Here is a 14,115-nt window from a genome sequence, read left to right as displayed (position 1 = left end):
TGTTTATTTCTTCATTTATTACCCAGACTTTCACAATTCCCACAGGAGGTTATAAATTACACAAAGCATTTTAGCAATTCCCACAGGAGATTATGAATCACACAAAGGATTTTCAAATTCCCACAGGAGATTGTGAATTACACAAAAGGAATTTTATACAAAAGGAGGTATGAAAGCTGCTGACATGGAGGGAAAAATTATTTGTTCCTAAATGCATGCCATATACATAGGTGTGTCGGCTTAAATACTCTTCATATCTACCTCCTAAGCCCGAATTCAGTTTGTGATAACTAAAACTAACATTATTATCAAAATCTAGAGATCTAGTTTTGAGCTGACTACATTATTCAATAGAGACATTTTATTTTACCATTTCAGTTAACAGTAAGAGAATAATACGCTATTTTAGGACCTGTACAAAAGTATTGCTTGAATTTCGGTACCTGATAACTTAATATATTATAATCTATTAAAAGGAACTGTATATAAGAATATTTTTAAAAGGTTTCTGGATAATCTGTGAGTTTCACTCTATTGAGCAATTAAAATGCAGATTAAGGTTATTATTTCATGTTCCTTTTTTCTGAAGATGACATAACTCCCAAAGTGAAATAACTGCCTTAGATGTGCTTTCTTTCTTTTAAAGTTATTTTAATGGTCACTCAGATTTGTTTCTAACTTCAATTACAGTTTTCATAAGAACAATTTGTCTTAAATTAATTAAATATTAATATTAAGATCACGTTAGCAAAACTGTATGAAAATTCACAGCACTTTTTTTTATACATGAATAATACCAGAGCTATTATGCTAACTTTTATCTTCTAAGCTTCCCCTTTACTAATGGCAGCCTAAAGTATGGACTTCTGAATTATGGTGTTGATTAATTAAGAAGTAAATTCATGATGCTTTAGATTATACTGAATATTATATGATTTTGATTTTCCTTTCAAGGTAGTTTTAAGGAGGCATCATAGGTGCGATCTATAGCCAAAGGGGGCTGGATTGTTAGGTGAACTTATTTTTCCCTTTGACATCTTGATTCAACAGACCCAGGGGTTGTTCTCTTCTAAGTGTAAACTTTGTTTTTTCATTTACTTTACTTACCAGGACTTTTAAAGCTATAATTTCAAACTGCACTGGATTTTACCATTCCTTTGCATATATATGCATAGACTTGCTAATATACTCATTGCACAGGAAATAAAGTAGTAAAACAAATGAATCTGAGGAATATTTTTGTTTTGTTTTATTTCTTTGTTCCCAACGAAGTTAATCTTATATTGGGTATGTGCCTTGACTAGACACTCATGTGAGTATATTTTAAAGATTTGTATAAATCTGAAGAGGCAACCTTCTTAAATTAAAAAAAAAAACAGAAAACAACTCTGTATTAGTGTCTAGTGAATTTCTGAGCCTCTTCCATCTGCACCCGAAAAAGCAGAAAAATAACGTTGCTTATTGCATGATAGATTTTACTTCCTTTCAGGTCCCACAGTGCACATTCCCTTTCCTAAAGTTGGGGATTATGAACCTTGTTGGTGAAGGACTAAAATTTGATTGCATACCATAGTGAGTTGTCAGTTGTCCATTCTCCTTTTTAATCTTACATAGTCAACTGTGTGTCTGTACTTAGTACTACTTTTCTGTATTCGTACTTTCCGTCATCTTATTTATTAGTTATCTCTCTCTGTTTTTATTCTATTTCCTGAACATCATTTGTTTTTTGTTTTTTTTTGTGGGTTTTTTTTTTTTTTTGCTTCATTTTTTTTTTACCTCTAGTGGGTGGCATCTCTTGATGTATATGGACTACCCTTCCTACTGATCCTAATTTCCTGAACTTTATTGGACCTATGCTATTTATTCTAGAATAATGTGCAGTAGGCTTCACTATCACACCTCTAGGAAAAGAGTGGAGTTGGCCTGTCTCCTTGTGAGAAACACTCTGATGTTACAGAACTTACAGTTTCATTAAACTTGGAAATTACTGGAAAGAGTTTTACACCTTGGCTTGAAAACCTCCCTTAGTGGCCTGTCATTGGCTGAGAGCTCCATTCAGAAGGGAAGGAAGTGCTGCAACAGTGAGTACATTTTATTTGCCTTAAAAAGCAACAACACACATATAGTTTATCAAGAGTTAACAAAGAGGTTCCAATTAAGCAGCTTTGACAATCATAAGAATACAAAAATCATTACTTTTTTGAACATATTTTTCCATGCCTTGTCTATCTAGCTCAGGGCTTTCTAAAGTCTTATGAGAACATTTTGAAAAATGCTTGGTTAAAAAAGTTAAGTATGCTTTTTGATTCCAGAAATAGATTAATATGGATTCTAAATCTTTGAGAGATATATATAATGTACATTGTTTCACAGACTTATTTGTTCATGGAACTCTTTTTTTTCTGTATAGAACCTGTTATAGAAAGTCTACAAGAGGTACTTCAGAAAAAGTCTTAGCTATCTTCTTTCTAGTTTTCAAATCTCCCATCTTTAAAATAGGGTGAAGATTTATCTGTAAAATATATAGTTTTAGATGTTCCAAACTTCTTATTAATAACATAATAATGTCTTTTATGTTATAAATAGAGACTAAATATATAAAGTTAATTTCTCATCAAACATGTCCCAAGAGTCTTTACCTTTCTGTGAATAGAGGACAAAATATACTCCTGAAATTTTATGTCCCTTCTGAGAACTTTTGCTATTAGTGTTTCATTACATTTTAATAAATTAAGATTTTATTTTACATGTCATTATGTACAACTCACTAGTCTTTTCATTTTAACTTAACTCTAATTCTGGAAACTTTGTATGTATTAACTTTTAGAAATAAGCCCTTATGAAGATTCCCATTATAGCTTTTATAATATTGCTGCCCTCTTCTGAAATTCTCACCTCATAACCCACAGGGTATTTATATGGTCCAGCAATAAGACATTTTCATCATTTGTGGTTTTGTAGTTGATATTCTCCAATAATCTAGTCTAAGGCAAAATCTGAAATTCCTTTCTGTTAAGTTGGCATTGACTACTAAATCAAAAGAAAGTATCAAAGCAAGTTAATTCTTCGGGGTATGTGGGCATTCTTAAATGAGGGATAAAACTCAAATAAGACCAAAAGTACTATTTTATTTCATCATTAGCTCTTTTATTAATAGACTAGTGTATTCTGAGCCTTATTTTAATTTGTTAAAGATCTCCTAGAAAACAAACTCCTATACTTCTCTTGATCTCCTATTCTTGTTTTCCTGGCAAAATAACAGTTGTTATGTGACTTAACAGTTGTTAAGTCAAATGAATTGATAATCTTGGATCCAATTCTGGAGTTTACTTGAGAATTCTGGAGGGGGAAAACATTCTTATTTTAAGAAGCATGTCCTCTCCAAACACATAATTATAAACAAGGGCAGAATTTATGGCTGGATAATAGCCAGTGAAAGTACAAAGAAGCTCTCTAAAGAGCAGTGGATAAATACTACAAGTACCATCTCTTTTAGTGCTTGAGAGAATCAGAATTTTAAGTGAGCACATGAACTGATTTGGTAGCAGAAACAGTGGAAGAAGGTTCGTAATTAATGAATGATAGGTGTAATCCCTGGTGGTCACCTTTAGTACTGAAGAGTTCTTCAGACAACAAACTCTAGTATGACAGTTTAATATGATGGTTTTTCAACAAATATTTTTTAAAGCTTTTTGTAACAAAGCTACTTTGGAAAATAGATTGGCCTATATACCCAAGGAATTAAAAAGATATAAGAGAAATAGAAGATATACTGTATATATCCCACGTTCAAAGGCTGTTAAATCACGTTGTTTACTCATATCTTCAGAAAAAAATCACTTCTACTGTGGTGATAAACAACCTGCTTCCCTATTTATAATGGTCTGGCCCTCTAGCAACTTCAATGCGAAATTGTAGCTAATTTGCCTACAAATGTAGGGTGGTCATAATAATCTGACCACTCAGTGTATTTTCTTCCTTCTAGAAGCCACCTAATCCATATCAATAAGGCCTCCATGAGACTGGGGTGGTTCCAGTCTGGGAACTATAGTTGGTGAGCTTCTTGATACAGTATTATTATGCATGTTAAGTGAATGTGATAGTGTGAGGGAAGTAAGTGGGAAAGGCTAACATTGACTTTTCCGAAACTAGTATCAACTTTAACAACCTTTTATTGGCATTTTTGTCTTGCCTAAAACATGCTCATTTTCCCCAGATCATGTGATTAGGAAATTAGGGTAAACCATTTTGGTTACGCTTAACAACAAGCTTGTTATACAAAGTACAGTATTAGAAGTCAGTTTAATTCCTTTTCTGTATGGTTCATATTCTAACATTTATGGACTTGTATTTTTTAAATGTTGGTAACCGTTTTTGTACCATTTAATGAGTTATTTGCAAGAATATAAAGAACATTTTATCTTGAAAAGATTTAAGTAAATAAGCCTTAAATAATGTGGGGGAAAGTACACTAATATATTGTTTCTTCATAAGGTGATCAGATAATGCAAATTTTATTATTAGGTATTCCTGAATTTGAACATCAGCACCCAAAGAATGTTAGACTTAATTAGATTTTTAAAATATAGAATTAAAGTCTTAAAGGGAAGGGAGAGCCATATCAAAAGTTTGTATTAGTCTTTATTCAAAATTTTTTATCTTTTCTAGGTAAACTCTTTTTTCTGTTTTTCCCCCTTCTCTTCCTTTCTTCTTCTTTACTATCTAGGTTGCTTCTCTTTTTCCCCTTTCTCTTTTATTTTATTTTATTTTTTTGTCAGTTTACCTTCTATTCGTTGTAAAGGTTTCAATAGGCTTTTAGCTACAGTTAGACATGTCCCACCTCAGATAGAACTAATGCTTAAATGAAGTCTGCTTAAACAGAACATCTTTTAAAGTTCAGAACTCTAAAAGCCTCTAAAAGCTTTTGGTAGAAATAAGTTGATATTCTGCTTGATCTTTTATATGCCCTGATTAGTGTTAATGCTTACTTAGCACTTGGCCCTATTGATAGTAGTTCTCATAAATGGAAAGACTATTAGAGACTGAGGACTATTGGAGCTGATTACAAAAAGATCTAGAAATAAAATTGCTGGTCATATGCTCAGTCCACTTAAATTGTATCCTCATACCTATTCTTAGGAAATAAGCAAAGACAAGAAAAAAAATTTCTCATTAAACTTAATTAAGATGAGAAATTAAAATATATAATTCCCTTAGAAAAATTAAGGAACCGTTCAAGAAACTAGAGACTGGAAACTCTAAATTTTGTTAAAGAAAATTAATTATAGATGGCTACATTAAAAGCATTTTAGCCCTGGCTAGCGTGACTCTGTGGATAGAGCATTGGGCTTCTCACCAAAAGGTCTCAGATTCGATTCCCAGTGAAGGGCATGTACTCAGGTTACAGGTCTGATCACTGGCCTTGGTAGGGGTGCATGCAGGAGGCAGCCAATCGATGTGTCTCTCTGACATCAATGTTTCTCTCTCTCTCTCTCTCTCTCTCTCTCTCTCTCTCTCTCTCTCTCTCTCTCTCTCTCTCCCCTCTCTCTTCCTCCCTTCCATTCTTTCTAAGAAAAATCAATGGAAAAAGTATCCTCAGGTGAGGATTAACAAAAAACAAAAAAAGCCCTTTAGATATAATTTAAAAATAATATAAGATTTACATCTCAGAAAAGACATATCAAGAAAATGCACACATTTTCCTTTAATTTGTTGAAAATACTTAAAATTGGCTAGGAAAAGACTGATTTTTCTATAGTCCATTTTAGTGATTATAATAGCTTTAATGAAAATAATCACTGAGGGAAGATGATTAAGATAGAAAAAAAGGCCACAGAATAGGTTGAAGGTAGATTTAGTATTTTGGTTCTTAGACATTTTTCAAGATAATTTTTTTAATAGCATAATTTCAAAGTTTTGCCTGAAACTGTGAAAAAAATATTTTTAAACAAACTGCTTTAAGTAATATCAATTATAAAAACTAGTTTAACTTTCTGAAATGAGAATTATTATGCTTTGAGGTTTCAGTAAATTTCGTATAAATGGCAAAGTACAGCCAGAATACTCTGGCATTGTTTACTACTTACTGCCATTCCTTGGCCCTAGGCTGAGAAACATTTTCAGATTCTGTGTGCTTTATCCTGAAAGAATTTGATGAAAGGGGTCACTGAGAGAGTTAAATGTCGGATCTGCTTGGCCTTTGAAAGAAGGGGAGAGGGTAGGGCTGGTCTTGGGCAGTTACTTCCCCCTCCTTTTTGCCCTGCTTCAGCTCCAGCGGAGCTGGACATGCACAGGAGGAATCAGAAGAACCGGGTCGAGTCCTGGCTCTGCCACTTACTACCTGTGTGACTTTGGGTAAGTTACTTAATATCTCTGGTCTCAGTTTCAGTACAGGGTTGTTGTGAGGATTAAGGAATATGATTGGTAGAAATGTGCTTTGGAAACTCCTAAGGTCTATAAAAACAAATTTTTATGACCTCTTTCTTCCCTATTTTCAATAGTCTAGTGTCCTTAGCTATGCATATTTAAAGCAACCCAAAATGACCTAACTTATTTTGCTTACCCCTGTGCCCTCTCCATATAGGAATTCTTATTTCTATTCTTTGCATGCTTTACAGTTAAGTATTTCAAGACTATAAAACCAGGCTGGTAATTTAATCATCACTGTAGAGTATGTGTGTGTGTGTGTTTTTTTACTGTTACCCCTTTACACCCTCACCTTTTTTCTTTAATCTCAGAATTATGTAACTAGAAATATCAAAGAATCTCTGACTCATGGAAATTTAGACAATGTTGGGGAGAAGGATTTGGGGCAGAGAGAAGTATCTTAAATCCTGTTACCTGATCACTACTCCATTAGTTAGTAAGGTTGACTGGGGAAATGATTGTGTCTCAAGTCCTTTCTTCTCTCAGAAAGGAGATGGCAATAGATCAGAGTTAAAAGTTCTTCCACAGTCTCACTGAAAACCTAGATTCTTAGCTGGAGGAATAGTCATGGAGAGAGGAGACTAAGGATTTGGTGGCCATTTCTGTGAGTAATATCTGACTTGACCTCGTTTTTGATTCTCAGTAAAGTAAGTTCTAGCCCACCCTCAGCCAAACTAAATTTACAATGCTTATTATCTTTACTGGGTGCTAAGTCTATAGAGGCTGCATGGAGCTAAGAAAGAAAGAACACTTGCCTTCTGGATCACATCTGGTGTCAGATCAAGGTACCTTTATGGGGACATAAGAAGACTTTATAGCTTTACTTGGTCCAGCTCCTTCCCCCCGCTCCCTCGGCCCCCCATAATCTACGAATGCTTCATCTGGCTATGTCTAAATAATAGTAATAATAGCCACTTACATGAACTGCTTGCCATTAATGCCTAATTACCATGGAGCACAATAACTGTTACTCATGTCATGATTGAATTAACTTTCTTAAAGCTTTTCTTTTTTATTTTATTTTATTTTTACAGCCTTGAACCATTGACTTATGCTCAGTATGGTTTCTTGCTGAAGTAGCAGTGTCATCTTTCTTAACTAAAAATTAGAAGTATTGAACTCTGGTAGTAATCAAATGCAAATTGAAACAATTAAGTGCAATGTTAAGTTTGTGCATTAATGGAGGGAAATTAAATAGTAATGCTTATGCTGGCGAAGATGCAGTGGTATGAGTACTCGTACATATTGCTAATGGCAGTGTAAATTGGTGTGATGTTTCCAGTTTTTTCCCAAGCCCTAAGTGTTCATACCCTTTAAACCAATAACCCCGTAGGTGTTCATCTCTCCTAAGGAAAGAGCAAAGAAAGTAAGTGAATTGTTGAGAAATGATTACTGCAGCATTATAATAATAATAATAAACTAGGAGCTACCTAAATGCCCACCAATATGAGAATGGTAAAATAAATTATCATCCATCTGTGGGTGAAATATTATACAGCTGTGATAAAAAGCATTATGAAGGCTGTAATATGGGAAATATTTATAAGTGAATAAAAGCAGTTTATAGGTTTGAACAAAATTATACTTAGGGTAGTGGTTGTCTTAGAATAGTAGAGTTATGTATAATCTCTATGTATGGTATATATATACATATGTTTTTTCAATTTTATAACCTTTCTGTAATTGTATTATATATTTTATTTGAAAAAGAAAAAAAAACAAGCAAAATAAATTAGCAAGAAGAAATTTGATCATGAGTAGGGAACTTCAGTTTTTTTAAAAATCCCTAAAATTTGCGAAAAGAATTTGTAAACATGGGAGTTTAGAAAATAAGATAAACAAAAACATCACTTATCAATTTCTAATTTTGCCTTTTTTGCTTTCAGTGAAGTTAACAGCAACATGATTATGGTTTTTCATGATAAAATGTCACAATCATTAAACTTGTTTCTGTCTTTAATTAGTAAATGAAATACCTTACAACTAAACCAATAGACCTACCTCTACAAAGTCTTACCATGTACTTTCACTCTATCCATGCTATCTACCTCCCAGTTTCCTTGCAAAATTCTTATTGATACTGTCCCCAAAACACTTACACACCTTCACAATTCAGTCTCTCAAAAATGCTTTCAAATGCAAAGCAAATTACATTTCTCTTATGGAATGTTTATTTAATCTGTACTTAACCTACCATTCATAATTTAAGAATGTTAGTATGCAATTATGATATCTTGTTAGATTTTTTATCCTTGTTTTAGTTTTTGATGTAGTATTAGACTGAGTATAAAGTTAAATTTTTATATTTGAAGTTTTCCTGTTAACTTACAATTTTAAATATGTATTAATCTATTTCTAAAAATTTTGAGCACTTATTATGTGGCTTTATCTCTCCATCCAGCAATGTTGGCACAACACACTTTCTTAGAATGTTTATGTTCTAGATGATAGGAATGCCTAGATGAGAGTCTCTATCCTCAAGGAGTCACAGACTAGCAGAGGAGCCCCACAAGTCATCCAGCATCTGTTCATTGTGAACAGAGCACAGACAGAGGGTACCTATCAGTCAGGAGCAGACAGGGCAGGAGCAGGGGTGTCCCTGACTATCCCATTATCCAAACATCAGTGCACCATCTCGCACAAACTCTCTCTCCACTTTGCCCTGCTTTATTTTCTGCATATCCTGTTCCTGTCTCCAGCCCCTGGGGAAATCAATATGAGAACAGGAATTTTGTCTCAGCTAATACTTCAGCCTTCAGATCAGTATCTGAAACAAGGTGCTTTCAATAAATATTTGTTAAATACGAATGAGGTTTAATGTGGGTCTTGGAAGTCTTGAAGAGCAGTTAAGGCGTAGCTTGGGGGGGGCGGGGGAAGGGAGGAAAGTGAGAGAACAGAGAAAGCAGGAAAAGTCTAGGAGGGCATGATAGGGTAAGGTATTTGGGCAGCAGAATAATTTAGGTGTAGCAGATGTCATTGGATGAGGATGAAAAGGCAGGTGGGGTCAAAGGAAGAAGGAAGAGTTAGGCAGGTTATGGTGAATAGTTTGAATTTTATCCCTCAGAGTAGGGGCAAGGAGGGATTATAGGCAGGGGAGTGTTAAGATGTGATCTTAAGAGATTATTGCCTGTAGTGGAGAAAGCAGGTTTCAGTGGAAACAGAGAGCATGGAGACAGATACTGCAATAATTAAAGCCAGAGGTGAGGACTCGGAGTCATCAGAGCTAGGCTCAAGCATATGGGCGCCATTGCCTAGAGAGTGTATAAAGAGATAAGACAAGGATTGGGATTACATTAATGGGGAATTTCATGATTGAAGGGTGGGAGGGGACATTGTGGTGTTGCCTAGGAGGACAAGGGGTTGGGCAGCGGAGAGGGGTGCTGAATCTGTAAAATAAAATGTTGGAAAGGTTAAAGAAGATAAGGATTGAACAGTGCCTGTTGGATTTGACAATCAGCAGGTGGCAGATAACTGTAGAATGGTGGGTGTGTGAGACAGCTTGTAGTTGCTTGAGAGTAAATGGGAAATAAGAAAATGAAATATAGGCTACTTTTAAGATCTTGGTTGTAAAGATAAAGAGGATAGAAGATATAAATAAAGGCTAAAGGAGCTCAGGGTACAAATCCAATCATATTTACATCAAAGGCACAGTGAAGCAAAGAGATGAGAGGGTATAAAAATAGGAGTAAGATTTTTTTAAAAAAATTAGGCAATAGCCGAAACCGGTTTGGCTCAGTGGATAGAGCATCGGCCTGCGGACTGGAGGGTCTTGGGTTCGATTCTGGTCAGGGGCATGTACCTGGGTTGCGGGCACATCCCCAGTGGGAGATGTGCAGGAGGCGGCTGATCGATGTTTCTCTCTCATCGATGTTTCTAACTCTCTATCTCTCTCCCTTCCTCTCTGTAAAAAATCAATAAAATATATTTTAAAAAAAATTAGGCCATAGGTAGTGATTCATAATCACCTGTGACTTTGGGTGTGTTGAGGGACACTAGAGAGGGGAGAGGAAATAAGTAAATGCAGGTGTGGGTGAGGGTAAGTTGTTGGGTTTCAGGGTAGGAAGTTGAATAATTCTGAACTAATGAACTCTCTTCTCTGTGAAGTTAAAGCAGGTTATCTGTTGAAAGTAATAAGGTCAAGAATAGGAGAGGAATTTTCAAGAGATATGTAAAGATTTAGAAACTGCACAGGAGAGTGGTAGAAGAAGCTCACCAAGAATGTATTTATTTTCACAGCAAAGTTTTCAGCCCTTAGAAAAATCATGCACAAAGCATTCTGTGACAGTTCATTCTCAGTTTCTAGTCTTTTAGTAGCTGCAAGAAAAGTTGAAGTGAATGTACAGGTGAAAAGAACATTGCTTTTATTCAGAAGCTAGCAGTTAACCACTCAGCCAGTTTTAAGTGGAGTTTCTCATAAGGGACCTGATGCTTGAAAGTCCACATAGTCACAACGACTATATTATTGCTCTGACACCTCACAAATTCAGTATTTGGAAAGGGTCCTGCTTGAGGCTTTTGCTAGTAACATTAATATAATCCTAGGAATGTTACATTAACAAAGTTTCAGGCCTTCTTGAGCTCATCTTCATGCCTGGTAGTGATATAATAAATGAATGAATATGTTAAACTGCTCTTTGGTCTCATAAAACTTAACCCATCTATTTACTTGTCCATTTATTAACTAACCTATTCAGAGAAAGATGTTTTTGTAACATGGACACAGCTTTAAGTGAAGAGACGATTTTGAATGCTCATCATAATTGTTGAATGACAATTATAGAAAGTTGTCCACCACTCACTAGCAATGGAATTAAAAAACAAAATCTAAATGAGAAACCAAGTAATCCTGTTAAGAACATATACTCTTTTACATTCATAGAGTTAATTTATCAGCGACCATGGAATATTCTTGTTCTATCATTGAAAAGGATGGCCCATCACAAGCATGTGATCCCTTTCTAATTGCTACCAAGCCAAAATAGTGATAAAGGTCCTAAAAGGAGCCTAAACAACTTACACTCTCATTAAGACAGCTTAGAAGAAAAGTCTCTCTCAAAATTTATGCCACTGAATGTGATAACATTCATTAAACAGAGAACCAAACACTATGAGGTTTATCAAATTATGAATAAACGTCCCTTATTTAAAGTGTACTATACGTTCTTAGGTAAATGTAGGACCTTGCCAAATAACTATACAAAATGGAATTATTTGTATTTAAGTCTGGGAACATGTAATAGTTAATGTGAAAAATCTGGTAGGAAAATACATGTACTGGTGAATTTTACCACTTTATTATACTTCTCAGTAATTGTGTTCTCAGAGGAATTAACTCCCCCTGTCATAGATACCAAGGGGAGGGGCTTTAACTCAGATGAGTTTTGTGAAGAAGATTACTGCATTTGGTAAGCTGGCAGGATTTGTCTCAGTAAAGAAGATTGCCTGTGGGTTCCTTTCTTCAATGGAAGAAAAATGAACATGTTGCTAATTGACCAGATTCTCAGCTTCGCTTTTGTATTACATTGGTTATTAACAGTAATCATTGTAAAATCACTTCGCAAAGTACCACATAAAAGCTTGTTTAGCATTGTGTGCTAGGTTCTCAACCCCTATAACTCACTGGGATGATACACTAGTCAAATTGCTAGACTCAAACTAATAAAAGAAAAACTGGTATATGTTGTAATTTGGCATTACAAAATAGAACTTTACATTGGTGTGTTTTTTTAATTTTTTTATTGATTAAGTTATTACATATGTGTCCTTATCCCCACAGTGCCCCCCCCACCCCCACCCCCACTCATGCCCTCACTCCCCTGTTGTCTGTGTCCATTGGTTAGGCCTATATGCATGCATATCAGTCCTTTGGTTGATCTCTCCCTGCTGGTGCTTTCAGGGTTCAGAAAGTCCCACTTCGGGCGTCCATTTATGCCGGGGTTCATGTCCCAGCATCAAGAAGGGTTCAGGAATCTGGAAAAGGGTTGCGCGTAGATGACATAGGATTCCAGAGACTAATAAAGAGTCCGGAGACGAGTTATAATTTTGAAAGGCACTGGGGGGTCAGAGGACCTTCAGCTAAAGGAACTGAAGACTGCCTCCTTGTCTAGGACCCTTGCTTTTATTAACACAATTTGTCCTAAGGCCAGGTGGAGATAATACACCTCAAAGGGTAAGGTTTCAAAGGGTACAGTAGCATTGTCAGTTTGAGGAATAGCCTAGGCTGTACAGGTGTTTGGTCAGTAGGGGGCAATAACATGTAGATTAAGATGCCCTTTAACTGTCTGGCAGCCACAATCAGTTTCCTATTCAGGTTTGGGGAAATGCCTTTAGCCATTCCCAACAGGTGACTACTTATGTGACTCAACCCTGTTGAGTCCCCAAGTCTCATCAACCTTTTGATGAAACTCTTGAAATTATGACATGCTGGAATTGGTCTAAGGCATCTCCCCCTTACCCCCACCCTCCCCTACCTTCCCTCTGAGGTTTGTCGGTCTGATTTATGTTTTTTTGTCTCTGGATCTGTTTTTGTTCATCAGTTTATGTTGTTCATTATATTCCACAAATGAGTGAGATCATGTGATATTTATCTTTCTCTGACTGGCTTATTTCACTTAGCATAATGCTCTCCAGTTCCATCCATGCTGTTGCAAATGGTAAGAACTCCTTCTTTTTTACCACAGCGTAGTATTCCATTGTGTAGATGTACCACTGTTTTTTAATCCACTCATCTGCTGATGGGCACTTAGGCTGTTTCCAAATTTTAGCTATGGTGAATTGTGCTGCTGTGAACATAGGGGTGTATATATCCTTTCTAGTTGGTGTTTCTAGTTTTTGGGATATATTCCTAGAAGTGGGATCACTGGGTCAAATGGGAGTTCCATTTTTAGTTTTTTGAGGAAACTCCATACTTAGAACTTTACATTTGTGAAGTAGTAATAATACCTCATTTTATTACTTAACTTTGTACCCAACATTATTGTATGTTCTAAACATTAATTCATTTAAAGTTTATAGCTGCTTATTGATAGTGTAGCCATTTCAGGGTGGATAGCATTGTGGGTAATTTGTGTTTTACAGTAAGAACTATAGCATCTAAATGATATATCCACTTTGTGTTATTAATTTTATGATCCATTTAATATGTAAATGAGATGGAAAGCACTTGATTTTTATGTTTATATAATCCTTTTAAGAGTTTAACATTCTCAGTCTGACTCACTCCTTTAGCCTTTGCATTTATTGGGATGTGTGGGAAGAGCATGGGCTTTAGAGTCCAGTATAAACTGGGCAAGATATATAATATTTTTTAACCTCAGTTTTGTTTTCTTTAAAAAACACCAATAAAAATATACAATCTCATAGGGTTATTGTAAGGAACATAGTAGCTACTCAATAAACACTTTGTTCAGTCATTAAATGATTGAAATGCCTGGCATGCAGGTTCTTAATTCCATTTCTTTAGTTTTCCTTTAAGACTTTGGAAGTAGCATCCTCCCTGTGTTCACCTTCTCAAAGTCATGCTTGTTGACGCTGGCTTACAGCAGTCACTACTAGTTGAAACTTCCTAATCAGGAGGTTTGGGTGTCTATGCCAAATTATCCCTCATGGAAGGAAACCCAAACTGCTTCTTTGTACTGTCTTTGTCTTTATTTTAATTCCTTTTCCCTCTACATTTCCCATTAAAATTTT

At 35.4% G+C, this 14,115-nt stretch overlaps 1 protein-coding gene across 1 annotated transcript in view; it reads left to right on the top strand.

Moving 5' to 3' along the window:
• Nucleotides 1-14,115, top strand: part of TDRD3 (tudor domain containing 3) — a 203,973-nt gene that overhangs the window by 167,306 nt on the left and 22,552 nt on the right. Inside the window, exon 13 of the mRNA XM_081083774.1 lies at nt 6,269-6,354. Coding sequence (XP_080939900.1) covers nt 6,269-6,354 — 86 coding nt within the window. The remainder of the gene's footprint in view (nt 1-6,268; nt 6,355-14,115) is intronic.

The sequence above is a fragment of the Myotis nattereri genome, assembly GCF_964212035.1.
Source record: "Myotis nattereri genome assembly, chromosome: 2".
Classification (NCBI taxonomy): domain Eukaryota; kingdom Metazoa; phylum Chordata; class Mammalia; order Chiroptera; family Vespertilionidae; genus Myotis; species Myotis nattereri.
The sequence above is the reverse complement of the archived record's forward strand: the minus strand, read 5'-3'. Positions and strand labels throughout refer to the sequence as shown.